Below are 16324 nucleotides of genomic sequence, written 5' to 3' on the forward strand. Positions count from 1 at the left end.
CTATATATTGTAAACAGGTCTAAAGGGCTTACATTAATAAGCCAAATATGAGTTTTTCCTTTATAACCTATAAAAACAATTAACTTTATAGACTGCATAAAAATATATAGGACTGGCAGCAGTGTCGAGAGAGAGAGAGAGACAGAGAGAGAGAGCGCACAACATCCAACGTGAAAAACAATATAAAACTATTGCGTACATGTGACCAATCTATTTTAAACAGGACTAAAAGGCTAGCTGTCAATCAATGTCAATACAGCTGTCAATTGGCTACAGTGCTCAGTGTTTGCAAATCCCGCTGTAGAAGCCCGGTCTTCAGACAGAGCGTGAACACAAGCACGGGACAATTTGAAAGGAGCTGCCTATCAGCGTGTACTGGATTAAGTCGAAATAGTCTTGGTTATAATTGTATCCGCAACCCGCCCGTGCTTGTCACCAGTCCGACCCGACCCGCACCGCACCGCACCCGACACGTCAATATTATTCCACCCGTTACGTCAATTTTTGCGGTTCACCTGTCGGGTACCCGCGGGTACCCACCTGTGTGCAGGACTCTGCTCTGCAGTTTTGATAGATGGTTAGGCCCACTTGGACCTCCCTGTCACACTGCCCTTATGGTTGAACCAGTGAGTCGCACCTCTGTGGAGTGGGCTTGTGTACATTGATTTCCCTGAGGTATGAGTGAAATGTGTTTCTGCGGAAACTCTTCCTGACTGCCTTGACCATAAGGGGCGGTAGCTCTTTATGCATGAATGGGTTGTTGGGTCCCACTGTGCTACAGGCTCTTTCGGGTCTGGTTAAATGGGACTCACTCTCCATATGCAATCATACTGAGTTGTGAGGCCCGTCCCTGTTGCCTCCTTGGCCGGTTGTCTCTATGGTGTGACCCTGTTGCTTCTTGTTGGAATGTGTGATCCCCTTCTAAGCTGGATCTAATTTCTAAATGTCCCATTTGCGGTCAATCTGCGCCCCGGGCATGGCAGTGCTCTTCTCACTGCAGAAGTGTCTCTTTTGAGCTCGCCATTGTGACGTGCTCCCTATCCCCTGGCTAGGTCCCCTGTGCTACTCATCTCTCACCCTGAGGGGTCTCCTGGGATTTGAACCTTCATACATGTTCTCTGAGCTAGTTCTTCTTGCTGAGGCATTGAATGACTCAACACTCCTTAATTCCACTCTGCAGTTCGATAAACGGTCAGGCCCATGGGTCCTCCCTGTCACACTGCCCTTATGGTCGTACCAGTTATCGCCCCCCGCAGAGTGGGCTTGAGCACACTGCGTTCCCTGAGGTAAGAGTGAGTTGTATTTCTGCGGAAACCCTTCCTATTGCTTCGGCTTTAAGGAGCAGTAGTTCTGAATGCGTGAATGGTTTTGGTCCCGCTACTTCTGATCCGATCGGGTCTGGTTATACGGGACCTACACTCTCTATCAAGATTGAGAGCATGATATTGCGTCCAACTGCACCAGTTGACCGTCTCTTACTGGGCCCTGCTGGATTACTCCTCTTAATCTAGTGCCGCCTTCTGGTCGAGCTGAGAAGTGCTCCCCTCTCTGTGAGGGTTAGCTATGAGTCTTTCCCAGTGTGCGCTTTAATGGCCCACCTCAGCTTGAGAGCCGAGAGCGCTGGTCCTGAAAACTTAATTTACAACAATACTTAGTTGTTAGGCCCGTCTCTGTCACCTCCTTGGTCAGTTGCCTTTATGTTGGGACCCTGTTGTTCCCTGTAGAAATATGTGATCCCCTTCTAGCTGGATCCCATTTCTGATGTCCCATTTGCCCCCCGGACATGGCTGTGCTCCCCTCACTGCAGGAGGGTCCCTTTGACCTCGCCGGTCCTGGGCAGACTGTGTGAGTCCTCCTCTCTACTTTAGAGCTAGGTACTCTGCCACTGGCTATTTTTTTTTCTCACTTTGGTCGAGCTGGGTTCCTCTCTCTCCTCGCTAGGGGTTGAACCCTCTGCTCTTTTGAGCTCCATGGAAGTGACATCAGGTAGTTGGGCCGCTCACTGCCTCCCTGATAAACTGCTTCTATTTGGGTCATGCCCGGCAGTGCTCCCCTCACCCTAGAGGGTCACCTATGAGCACACCGCTCCCAGATTGAGCATCTGAGTTACTTGCTGAGTGAGCTAGCTGTGCTCCCCTCACCATGAAGGGTTTCTTGCAAGCACGCCACTCCCTTCTGGGCATCTGTGACCAGATGCTCTGGAGTCTGTTCTGTGACTGCCATGGTTGAGCTGGCGATACTCCCCTCGCATGGTGGGTTCTTTTTATGAGTTACGCCTTTCAATCTACATGCGCTCTGAGCACGCGGTCTCCCACTGAATTATTTGCCGCTCCCTGAGTGTGCCACAGTCACATAAGGTTCCTAGGCTTGTCTAATGACAGCTTTGGTTACCGCTTAAGTAACGGTACTTTAAATCCATGCTATGGTAAGTGCACATGCTGGGCTTCTGTGCACTTTCTAAAAATCTACGTTGTGGTAAGTGTGCAAGCTAAGCATTCTGCGCACTTTCTAAAATCCTGTATGGTAAGGGTTACGCGCTGTCAGCTTTGTTCCCTTTCTCTGAGTTGGTTTAGGCCCCGGTTTTCACCTTGGGCTCCACTCAACTTATGTATCCCTGTCGATACATTCTGAGCAGGGTGTTGATACCAAGGATCTGTCGAGTCAGTTCTTTGAGCAAGGTGGTAGCCCCCTAGGTGACAGGCCAGGGTCTGGTTGGTTTCTAGACACCTGGTCGTATCCCCTTGAAGGAGTCTCTTTTCTGATTCCAAGCCTTTGAGCACTGCCCTAGGCTCGAGCTTTCCCGGCTTAGCCCTTAACAGGTAAGTTGTTTTGGGTATGCAGTTCAGGCTCTTGGCCGAAGGGGATAATGTAACTGACAGCCTTCAAGGTGTCCTAGGGCCAACTCCAATAACTATGGTAGAGTTGGTACTTAGTGCTCGCCGTGGTTTCTGGCAGGCACTCCCCTCAGCATGGCGGCGTGGGTGTACCGTTCCCCATAGCAACCTCTAGAGGACGCAGTTCGAAATGTAACCATGGTTCCCTGAGACGGGAACGAGACACTGTGTCCTCTAGTTCCCTTGCCATGCATCGGATGCAAGCTTCAGACGAAGAAGCGAATGACGTGTTCTCCCGTCACCCTTTTATACTGTGGTCGCGCTGGTTAATGAGGTCATAGGCTGTCACCGCCTAAAATTAAATGATGATAACGTGAGGCAAGCATACGGCATAATCGTGACCTATTTTTAGCAGATTTCATTGAGGGATTTGACAGTGTGATGCAAAGATTAAGTATTTCAAGTGTAGGCTGTTATACACGCACAGTTTTTTTTTTTTTTTTGCCATTTTTTGAGGGTTTCTAGCTTTTAGACTAGTCGACTAGTCAGATGCAAAACTTTAAAACTTTTAAACTTCAGTCAAATTAGTCGTAGCGCACATCCCTAGTTACATACGTAACCTGAGACGATTTCCGGGAGACGCGTGTGTCATGTTCTTTAACGTTCCACCTGGAAACAAAAATGCTGTGGCACCAAACCCCCTCACGAAAGAAGAAAGCTTATCAGGATCAACTAAACGCTGGATTTTCAAAAGTATGTGAAAAATGTAAAGTTCGCGGCATAGAATCTTTAAAATATGTCAGAGTTTTACACACTGGTCTGTGGCAACATTTCCACGCCCCTAAACATGACGCGGCACAAATCGAATCGAAATATGGCCTCTTGGGTGGGCCTTGGCCATTCAAAGCGGCCAAGGTTCCCAGACCTTCTGCCGTCAGTCTGAAGGTCTGGCTACGCATGACTAGGGGAACTATGACGTCAGAACCCAGAAGTGTAATGCGCCGCTGGTTCCTTTGAGATTTTCCAATGGGGTTTTATAATGGGGTTTTTCAATTTATGAGTAAAATAAAGCCTGTGGTAAACATAATGTGGCCATACTTTGACACATCCATACCCAAAACCCACATTTTGAAGCAGTTATGTTCATTTTTGAAAACATATGTTTTCAATAAGTAACTAGACGAGAAAGTTTGGGTTATAAATGTGAGCAGTTTACGTTGGAAAACAAAACATCAATGTACATCAACGTCATGTTATGTTTACCACACGCTTTAATTATATTTTTGAAAAACCACATTTGACGGGATAGTTCTCCCACTATATTTTTGAAATAGAGTTTTTTTTTCTTCTAATAATTGTACAGATATACTAAGTATGATTGCAAAACATTTGTTGTAGACAAAAGACCAGAGGATTTTTGGAGCATCCTTGGAATACGTTTTAAACCAGCCCCATCAATTTGATGTGAGTATTGTGAATGTATGTATGTATATTTGAATTGTTATTCCATTCGATATTTACTTGCTTTGTCTGTTTCTCTAGTCTTTTTGGAAGAGAACTTTACACCCTGAAAGTGCTTTTGTAAAGATCTGGAGGTTTTTTTTTTTCTGGTGCATCACTGTTTCAGTTTTCCTGGAGATATGGGTGTTTTTTTTCACCAGCAATGCAGAATCAAAGGGTATGTGTCTTTTTAATTTAGAGCATTGTTGTTTTAGTGAGAGGTTAACAGCATTACATACAGTCAATCCAAAATTGATTCAGACACCTTTAACATTTCTCACATTATCACAGTTTATTCGCTATAGTTTAGAAAATGGTAATAAAATATGACAATAACTCAGAGTTAAACTGTGTCAGAACAAATTCATCTTGATAATGTCAGATAAATTTGATAGAAAGGTATGTGATGGATTACAAATTTAGGTCAACCAATTGACCGTTCGCAAAACCCGCCCACCCTTAGTTACTGTTGCTATGACCGACAAACAATGCCGCTCTCACACTACTATGGAAGCAGAATAATGACAATAGTTTTTGAAACATAAAGCATGCTGAATTCCACAAATCGAAAAAAAGATGCATTGCAATTAACAGTGCTTGCATTTTAATGCCTTGTATTTCCAGGGCTTGCATTTTTAGGTCCTGAAATTTAACACAGTTGTTTATTTAAGCTGTGAATATTTCAATTCAAAATATTTCACACACATTTTCATAATTAAAAATTCAACAATTCATATTCACCTTCCAGAATTCACTTCCAAAATATTCAGTCTGTTTAAAAATACGATATATAATATTTGACAGGCAAATTTCGGTCATTTTATTTCACTTTCCAAATTCGCTCCCACAAATTCAATGGTTAAATTTCGGCAGAAAATTCAGCGTTGCACATCCGGGAACCGCAGGAATAGCAGTAGAGCACCGATGCATGATCTTCAGCTGATGTCAGCCACTCACCAGCAGGTGGCGCAAGCCGCTGTTGATTAAGGCCATATGTGGATCAAGTCATTCATTTACAAAAACTGATTTGCAGAAATGGAGCAAGCGCTAAGTAGAAGTTTTGATTATCGGGGGCCAGTATAAACATGTAGAAATGCTGATTGTGTATATGTTTAATTCAACATCTTCGCTGTTTCCCGTAGCCTACATGAAAGCAGCTTTCTCTACCACAAAGGAGATTATAATGCTCTTTTACCCAACGCTGAAGTACAAAACTAACATTACATCTGAGGAAGACATATATTGCTTTCGGTTGTTTAGTTTCTGTAACTTTGTATCATGGCTTGTGTGACGCTGTGCTGTAATACTGGGGTTCCCCTCATACGTCACACTCCAGGATTCCCCAACGACGCGTAACGCGCCTCAGTGAACTAATACAGTGATATAAGACCTCAGATCTCAGAATACACTTTATTGATGATTATGCGAACTATATCGACAGTTAAGCAGATGTAGAATATGAACGAACGCGCAAGGTTTCAGGCTGTTTCCCTCAGAAATCGGTTAAAGGAAATACATTACGCGGCTCAGTAGTGCACTAACACAATAACAGCTATTAAACTTGTTTGAGATGCGCCTCGCCTAAAATGTAGGTGGCTGCAGTGAGGGAGGAGTGAAATAAGCGCAGTCAAGACGAACGTAGTTCTGCCCTCTCAAAGTGGAACAGATACCAACGAGATCAATCTAATACAGTGATATAAGACCTCAGATCTCAGAATACACTTTATTGAAGATTATGCGAACTATATACAGGCATGCAAATGAGGTCAGAAGAACTCAACGCGCTGCATTTTCGTTGCTTTCCCTTACCACTGATCTATAGAGTCGACAGTCCTACAAACATATCAATACCACGATTAGTTTTAACAGTAAGCAACCACTTTATATGGACATAAAAATTTGTTCAAAACCGTCTAGGTGTATTGATGCTGCAAATGTAAACCGGAGAAAACATTGACGCGCTATCGCAAACAAGGGGCCGTCTGACAATTCCACCGACTGGGTTAAACCGTCCAATTTATTTAAATTAAAATTACTTTTAACATTTAAAATAACACACTGTCAAATTGTAAAGCTTGTATTGCTCATAGTGAATTACTACAGATGAGATTTTGACAATACCTTCCTTTATATGTACAGTACACAATTATTTACTTATAAAAGATCCCTGGAAAGGGTTTTTTTCATGTTCCAACGGTTGTAGTACGTTGCTAGATACAAAACTGACTTACTACAGGTTAGATTTTGCCAATATCTCCCTTATGGTATGTACAGTACACAAATATATATTTTTAAAAACTACAGTAATTCACCAAAAGGGTTTTTTTTAATGTTCCACAGGTTGTAGTAAGTTGTGAAATTTTGCCAGTATCTCCCTTACTGTATGTACAATTCACAATTGACCTATCAGTAAGACCCGCCCCCCTTAGTTACTGTTGCTCCCTCAGACAAACAAATGGAGTTGCTCACTGTCTTACAATGACAGCTACAGTGTGAAAACCTTGTCCCACGATGTTTTTGCACAATTTTGGACACAAATGTTTAACGTGCGTGTTCCTTAACTTGTATTCATATCCTCGTCTGTTTGCATCATCAGTAAGATCTGAGCTTGGTCTTTTAATAGGCTTGTTGGAGATGAGCAAAATCTGCGCAGAACCGATCACCGCGAGATGCATGCCTGATTTCCTGATGCCAGTCTGATTTCATGTGATTGTATTTAAATTGTGCTTGAATATTCCCAAATACTATGACTGTGCGATCTCTGTGTGAGATATGTGATTGTTGTCATATTTCTATAAAAATCTAAAATACATGTTTATATTAAAGTAGAAATGTATGCCTTTTTGTATTAAATAGCAAGCACTTTGGGTGTCTTGTTCATCACAGCGTCACACAAGCCATGATACAAAGTTACAGAAACTAAACAATCGAAAGCAATATATGTCTTCCTCAGATGTAATGTTAGTTCTGTACTTCAGCGTTGGGTAAAAGAGCATTATAATCTCCTTTGTGGTAGAGAAAGCTGCTTGCATGTAGGCTACGGGAAACAGCGAAGATGTTGAATTAAACACACACAATCAGCATTTCTACATGTTTATACTGGCCCCCGATAATCAAAACTTCTACTTAGCGCTTGCTCCATTTCTGCAAATCAGTTTTTGTAAATGAATGACTTGATCCACATATGGCCTTCATCAACAGCGGCTTGTGCCACCTGCTGGTGAGAGGCTGACATCAGCTGAAGATCATGCATTGGTGCTCTACTGCTATTCCTGCGGTTCCCGGATGTGCAACGCTGAATTATTTGCCGAATTTTAACCACTGAATTTGTGGCAGCGAATTTGGAAAGTGAAATAAAATGACCGAAATTTGCCTGTTGAATATTATACATCGTATTTTTAAACAGACTGAATATTTTGGAAGTGAATTCTGGAAGGTGAATATGAATTGTTGAATTTTTAATTATGAAAATGTGTGTGAAATATTTTGAATTGAAATATTCACAGCTTAAATAAACAACTGTGTTAAATTTCAGGACCTAAAAATGCAAGCACTGTTAATTGCAATGCATCTTTTTTTCGATTTGTGGAATTCAGCATGCTTTATGTTTCAAAAACTATTGTCATTATTCTGCTTCCATACACTACACACATGTTCTCACGCAGTGAAAAATACATCGCAGAGCAAAGAGGAAACTGACAACACACCGACAGAGAAGAGATCTCCTGTCTGAGACGTGAGACGTGAAGATCCATGTGCAAGCTTTTATTATGAAACATGGTCATAACACAGGCAGGGTCGAACAACAGCAAACAAGTATGGCACCGGCAAGACGCGAGTATTCCTAGGAAAAGCGTGGGTCTTCGATCTGCAAACAACATCCAGAGGGCTTGACAAGAGGGGTAGTCCGATAACGTGAGCAATAATCCAGACGAGGAACAAACAGAGTCCGAGCGGTGAAACAAGGGTTAATCCAAGGAACACAGGCAGGAATAAGAAACGGGAAACAAGGCAACATGAAATGAAATGATAAGACTAAACTAGAACTAGAAACTAGGCTCAGTAAAGCAGCTATCACTTGGTGAGTGATAAACGCAAGACAATACTCGGCAATCTGAACAGGATCTGAGTGGGTGTTAAATAGAGTGTTTAATAGCTCTCAGGTGAGCGTGTGATTAGTGACAGCTGTGTGATCAGTGCATTCAGCTGTGTCAGTGCAATGGATGATGGGAACTGTAGTCCAGTGTGACGTGCAACAGTCTGTGTGGTGCGAGAGTCAATATGATGGAAGGGCGACCTCCGATGGCGAGTGGACGGAAGACCATGAACCGGATTCGTGACAAAAGCAATGTGCAATACAGCGCCGGACATGACAGGTTTTCTGGTATGCAAAACAAGTACTTTAAAGGAATACCTTAGCTTTTTACCGTTACTGTGGCAACCAACAACAGCACAGCTTAACCCTCCACACATTTTTATAATTAGTTATATTGAAAAAGTTTTAATTCAGTCGATCTTTTTTACCCAGTTTTAACATGGATTTCTATGGAGACCGGCCGTAGCTGTCGGGTAAGATGGCGGATAGCAATGGTGGCACATAATATACACGTTCTGATTGGTCAGATCGCCTGTCAATCAAGTTCTTTGCGAACAGTCAATTACCAAGCAATGCTTAATTTTGTTCATTCTGTGGTGTAAAAAGTTGGCATTAGCAATTAAAGAAAAAACACTTCAGCAAAACATGGTCAGGTCAAAGTGTCTGAATAATTTTTGTTCCCAATTTTTTTTTTAATCAATTTTACTGGTAGTTCACTGGTGTCTGAATTATTTTTGGTTTGACTTTATGCTCATATTTGACTCAGAAAAAAAAAAAACATTTATGAAAAAAAAAAAGTATAAATGTAGAACACGCCTCAGTTTTGTTATGGTAAAAATGAAATATTGTAATTAATATTCTAGTACATTTAATCTGTTGGTGAATTAAAGGCACAAAGTCCTGTGCTTAGGCTTTTTAATATTTTGTCTAATATTAGTAATTTTTGTTGTTGCCTGTTAAGGGCTTTTCAGTGGAGGCTGGGTTGCATTTTACCTGTTTGTTAGTGGCCTGATTTACATTGTTGCAGCATTTGACATACTAGTAAATCTTCGTACTGGAGTGCTTATGGAAGATGGTAGGTTGATGTTTAATGTACATGTTCATTTTTGTAATAAAGGCACATTTAATATATCTTGGTAAATTGTTTATTCAGAAATGTGTTAACTTAAAACTGATTTTCATTTGTGAACAGAAAAATATGTTTAACACTAATCGTATGTGTTCACTGGTGTGGAGTATATGGCAGGAGTATATCAAAGCATAAATTGCATTGTTGCCTATTACTCTATTTAAAATCATGGTACGTGACTTAACTAAGAGACCCTTAACACCAAATACAACACAAAGCACAACATTGCAGAACAAATGTGTTATGAGAAAAAACAAAGACTGACCTCTGTTTGGCATATTGGTTGAATTTTTTTTTTTTAGTTAAATTAATATTAAAAAAATAATAAATTCAAAGTTGAAATGAATCAAAATAAAACTGAAATTGCAATATTGCTTAGAGTCAGAGGTTTTAAGGGCTGTGAGCTATGTTAAGGGCTATGTTATGTCAATCGCAGAATCCTTCCAATGTACTGAAACATTCATTCATTCATTCATTCAAAAAAAAATAATAATACAAATTACCACAAAAACAGGGAGCACTGAGCTCACAATGTTCACATTTCTGAAGTGCAAAACCTGAAAAACACTATTTACATGTATTTCCTTATAAACACACATTGCTACACGCATTAAACATAATATAGATAATATTTATGAATAAAAGTCAGCTAAAATATTTTAGGAATATGTAACAGAACAAAACGAGGTATCAGAAAGATATCAGTGGTCAGGGTTTAAAACACATGTAGTCATGTCATCAGAAATTTAGTAATCAGTGTCTCAGGGTACCCAGGGTCCCAATTTTGAATACATGATATACTGATTCACAAGCTGATTAAGATACACCCTAACATGCTGCACTATTTGTGTCACTCACATTTGCTAAATCAGCCACAGTCACAATGATGAGCCCAAATGGCTTTTGAAAGTACAGTATTGACAACTCTCACTTAGCTGCGCTCCCTCTCTGTGCCAGTGGACATGTATAGTAAGTGTTTCACAGTAGCTTGTTGTTTCCTATAATAGACATTTTATAATTTTATAATCAGTAATATACAGGAAAATGAAGTATTAAAAATTACATTTTAATAATTACTTGCAATGTTATTGTTTGATGCCTAAAATTTCCTTCATCTTTTTCGTTGTTCTCCAGGACATGTGACAGATTTAGCAGCAATATTTCAAGTGTATCGAAAGTCTTGGAACTTGTATTATGATGTCCTTGCAATTTTACCTTTGGATTTGATTGTTTTTGCTTACGGCGATGCAGAACATTGGACAATTTCAGGCCTAGTCAGGCTGAATAGACTCATTTGGATTCGCAGGGTATGTTAGATATTTTTCTATATACAAATTTTCTCCTTCCTTCCTTTTTCTCTTTATTTTTAATTTTTTTAATAATAAATTGTAATACTTACAGTGTTGGGAAGGTTACTTTAGAAATGCAATAGGTAACAGATTACAAGTTACCCTATTTAAAATGTAATAAATAGTGTAACTATTTCAATTACTTTATTAAAGGAATGTAACTGATTACATTTGATTACTTTTTGATTTGAAAATTGTTCAAAATTTTTCTAAACTATTACTCATTTTCAAACATTTAAAGTAGGGAGGGTTAACCTTATAGTAGGACTCAACCCTGATTACCATCAGACTTTCAGAATCCATCATCACTTAATTAAGATTATAATTTAATGTTAAAGCACAGCCACTACTAAATCAGACTTTATCACCTCTTTTTACTTTGAGATTGTTCTGAGGTTAAATACAGATTTAAAATCATAACAAGATATAGTTTAATAGCTCTGATACCATTTTTGAAATCTCTGCATAGTTACGACAGGAAACACTAGCATCTAATAATGCCTTGGAAAACAACAACAACAGTTAATTAAAAAAATAAAGCATATATATAAAGTCAACCAGGAAATAAAACAGTTATCAAATTGTCCTATATTTTGTGTGCTGAAACAATGGTGTCTCATATTTTAGAGCAGTCAATGCAATTTTGGAAAGAAATCAATTAAATCTGTGTGTGTGAAAATATTCAGCTGTAACCTCCTTTGTAATCGTTAACATGTTCAATAACTGTAATTTAATTACCCATTTTTACTCAGTAACTGTAACAGATTACAGTTACATTTATTTTGTAATTAAATTACGTAATTCCATTACATTTAAATACTCCCCAACACTGAATACTTTAATATGAAAATTCATTTTTCAGAACCTTAATGCTGACTTTTATCTTTGTGGTTGGGTAGTTGTGTTGTTATGCTTGTACTTGATCACAGCGATAGTTTTGTGGTTACAGATTTATCAGTATTTCTGCCAAAAAGAATGTGACATACATAAAAACTTGTTTGAAGAAAGGACAACAAAATGCCTCTTCCTCCTGATTTTCACTGTGCATTTTTGTGCTGGCTTGTTGTACCTGTCTGCCTGCTATGAAGAAAGGTAAGTGTAACTTATTACACCATGTCTACACTGGACACGAGCGGCGCTACGTGACAAAATACTATTGACTAGTTGCATATCTCTGCCAACTTGGATTTCCGGTCTAGAAAGTAACTGTACGCATAGTTGCTTCCGGTTTTGCTAAACGCCAGTGCAGAGAGCCAGAGAAATCCAAAGATTACCTTCTATTTATGTTTACAGGATTTATAATGTCACGTAAAATGCAACTAAGGTCTACATTAATATTATTACTATACTGTTTGTTAATTGAGAAGGCATTTGAAACTTATCTATGTTTGGGTTCGGTGAATGAATGAAATACACTAATCTGTACTGTTCACGAAATGAAAGTTGATGAACTCATGGTGCATTCACATACATACACAATGACTTTTTTCCTTAACGATTATGTAAATGTACAAATGACTTATTTCTCAAAAATGTTTGCATTACAATTTTTTTTATTTTATTTTTTTACTAAAATACATTGGTTTTGTGAGACATAAATTGATCTTCATAAATATCCGTTTCTCAATTCTGCACATGAATCAGTTTGTTCCATCGAACTTTTTCACAACATATTTTAATATTTTACATTTACACAGTTATCTTTGCATCAATATATTTTAGATGAAAACGTGGGCTGTAAAAAGATACAAAAGTTATGACTAATTTAAAGTTTTGTTTTGTTTAATAAATGTAAATAATTTGTAAAAATGTACTGTATGCGCTGCTTATAGACACCAGACAGATAATGATTTATGCAACAGATGCTCATTTTCACAAAACAGATATATATTTATAAAAACACAGTAGGGAATTGTACTATTAAATGCAAATACTATAATTAAATAATGTTAAAATGTACAGATACAGTTACAAATATGGTTACGAAATGAAGTTAATAAAACATACATTGAGTCCATAATGCTGAAATCTCTGAGCGTCTCTTTGACAGTCGCAAACCTCATGATCTTATCAGATCTTATAGATAGAGTTGTTCTAAACACAAGGAGAATACAGGCCATGTCCACAGGAAACGGAACAAAATCAAGCATTGCACATTTGAGTGGTTTGTGTTTGAATGAAAAGATCCCCGTAACCACTGGCGCTGAACCGCATAATCAACAGAAGAAAGAATAAAGTAATCTCCGCGTTGTATATTGATGAATTTCCACACAGAGGTACACAATAATATAAGGAGGATATTTGCTCTTGTCTTTAATATAGCATTATCTGCTATTTATTTTGAAAAACATTAATTATACATATCTAGCCAAGTTTCCCCTTACAGTAAATGTGAACGCCGCAGAGACCGGAAGCATGCACACACTCGCATCGCCTGAAGCTGACCGACTCCATCTTGTGCACCATAGAACTCATTATAATCAGTGATACTGTCTACACTCGATGTGGCGCCTCATTCTATTTATGGCATACTGACACAAAGTTCAAATGACTTGCAGCGGTGACTTTGTCGCATCCAGTGTAGACACGGTGTTAATAAGTGTTTTAAGAGTGTGAGCCTATAAGTCAGGGAAGAAAATACCAGTATTTATAGAATTTTATAGACATTTCCTATTTATTCAAGCCTTTATTCAAGGCACATGACAGTTTCTTCCCTCAGGCAATCCATCTTATGAACACTTGACAATAATTGTGGAACACACAACACTATTTATACACTTACCTAACACACATACTTAGTTTACACTTCGAATTTGCACATAATATACCTGTACATACAAAACTGTCTATTGTAATATACCTGTACATACAATTGTCAATTTGTATATAGTTATTCCCTATTTACTTGTTCTATTTTTATTCTTTTATTATCTGTGTTTTGTCCTGTGACTGTCATTCTGTTGCACTGCAGAAGCTTCTGTCACGAAAACAAATTTGTTGTACGTGTAAACATACCTGGCAATAAAGCTCATTCTGATTCTGAACTGATTCTTTTATTTACTTTTAAGATGTCAGGAGGAGTCATGGGCGTGGAATACTGGGCTTAAATCTACTGAGTCCCACTTTGAACATTATATATCTGCAACATATTGGTCAATTACGACCATGACAAGTGTTGGTAAGTACCATGCATGTTTGTGTCTGTTTGTGCATATATGGGCCAAATTTATAAACATAAAAGTACAAAAACTACTTGCAGTCAGTTTTCATCTTCAGACTGATCTAGAATGGTTTTCCTCTTCTAAAATAATTTTTGACAAAACACTATTATTATTTGGTTAGTGACTGCACTGTTTTGTTTACAAGGCTATATCACATTGTTCCAGTTTTTACAGTTGTTATAATTAATATAATTAATTGTTCTAAAGATGTGTGTTAGTATATCTTTTTTCTTTTTCCAAAAACACATACAAATGTTTTTGTGCTCATTCACGTAATGGCAATGAATGGTTGACTGTCTTTTTAAGCTTTAAAGGGGACCTATTATGCAAAAAACACTTTTATAAGGTGTTTGAACACAGTTGTGTGGCCGCAGTGTGTGAAAACAACCAGCCTATAATGTTAAAAATCCACCCACTTATTTCTTTATAATAACAATAAATCATAAACAGTCTCTCCAAAGGAGCAGTTCCAGATTTCTCTCTATGTACACGTAATCATAGGGAAAAATGTCCCATCCATTTGTGATGCTCTCTGCCCTATTAGCATAAACACAGCCCTGAATGAGAAACAGCAGTCCGCCATTTCTGTATTCTTGCTGTAGCTGCTGGAGATACAATGTCAGCACCAAAGAGGTATTACAAGTGTTGTGTTTAGGGATGCACCAATGAACATAGGAGTCTCCATAGACTCCCTCCATCTGAGCTGCTGAGGACAATGTGGTTAAATTTCATTTTCGAAGAAAATGTCCAGGAAAATAATCGGTAAAGCCCCCTATATGTTTAGGAATCAATACCAGAATCCATCCTCTGCACTTCTATAACTGTCTGGTTCAGCTCAGCTACCAAATCTGACCTCAGAAGACTACAGAGGGTAGTCCGGACTGCTGAGCGAATCATTGGTACAACCATCCCCACTCTCCAAGAACTGTACTTATCCAGAGTGAGCAAAAGGGCTAGGAAAATCACTCTGGACCCCTCACATCCAGCACACTCCCTCTTTGAACTGTTGCCGTCTGGTCGACACTACAGAGCTCTGAGCACCAGAACAACCAGACACAGGAATAGTTTCTTCCCTCAGGCAATCCATCTCATGAACACTTGACAATAAACTCGGAACACACAACACTATAATACATTATTTATTTAACACACATACATATTTACATTTCAAATTTGCACATATCATAACTGTACATACATAATTGTCTATATTATATATTGTGTTTTTTGCTATTTTATATATTTGTATATTATTCTTTTTATTATCGGTGTCTTTTCTTGTCGCTGTCATTCTGTTGCACTGTGGAGCTTCTGTCACTAAAACAAATTTTAACATACCTGGCAATAAAGCTCATTCTGATTCTAATATGTAAAATTAATAATAAAGACTCTAATGCACACCAGTATAGGTGTGTGTATTGTAGGAGCTAGACGACATATGATAACTTGTAACAGTGTAGTAGTGGTGTCCCATTTCTTAGGGCAATATTTTCACCCCTACCCCTTGACGCTCTGTTTCAAGGGACAAGGGGAAGGGGTAGGTGAGAGGGTATGAAATAGAATTGGGAATAAGTACTCTGAGCAGTTTTCAGCACAGCATTTTCTCAATCTCCACCTGCCATTGTCTGATTGAAGAAGACAAAATTATAAAAGAAACCAAAATGTTAATTGTGACATGTTAATTCCCCCCACAATCAAAAGACATGTAGTATAGGTGAATTGTCTGTGTATGATCCCTGTGAGATTGGGATAGGCTTCTTTTTGATGATACAAAATTGGACTAAGCATTATGACACAACATTTATTTTTCAGGATATGGAGACATTGTACCTGGCTCTTTGGTAGAACAGTGTCTTGCAGCAGTTGTTGGTATTATTGCCTTGCTGGTTTTTAACTATATTATTAGCCAGCTTTCTGCCACTCTATCTGGTGAAAATGCTAAGAGGTAAATGTTTTTCAATGCACTAAATTTAATCTGATTAAAAATCTGATTAAAGATGTCCATGTCCATGGAAATCTGAATTTTAGAAAATTAAATTTAGAATAATGATAATAGTATTCTGTCCTAGAAAGGCAAAAAACAGTTGTTACATATTTTATTAAAATTGCCTGAAAGACTGAAATTGGACTATGGTCTGTCCTGTGACAGACAGGTTGGATACCTATGCTGAAATTCAGAGAAAATGTGGTGTGAA

General features: G+C 38.6%; 1 protein-coding gene across 1 annotated transcript in view; it reads left to right on the top strand.

Annotated features, from left to right (window-relative positions):
• Nucleotides 1-16324, top strand: part of LOC131540740 (uncharacterized) — a 112454-nt gene that overhangs the window by 42179 nt on the left and 53951 nt on the right. The window contains exons 13-19 of the mRNA XM_058775965.1: nt 4233-4298; nt 4377-4512; nt 9392-9505; nt 10694-10866; nt 11858-12000; nt 13977-14086; nt 15942-16074. Coding sequence (XP_058631948.1) covers nt 4233-4298; nt 4377-4512; nt 9392-9505; nt 10694-10866; nt 11858-12000; nt 13977-14086; nt 15942-16074 — 875 coding nt within the window. The remainder of the gene's footprint in view (nt 1-4232; nt 4299-4376; nt 4513-9391; nt 9506-10693; nt 10867-11857; nt 12001-13976; nt 14087-15941; nt 16075-16324) is intronic.

The sequence above is a fragment of the Onychostoma macrolepis genome, chromosome 05, assembly GCF_012432095.1.
Source record: "Onychostoma macrolepis isolate SWU-2019 chromosome 05, ASM1243209v1, whole genome shotgun sequence".
Lineage (NCBI taxonomy): Eukaryota > Metazoa > Chordata > Actinopteri > Cypriniformes > Cyprinidae > Onychostoma > Onychostoma macrolepis.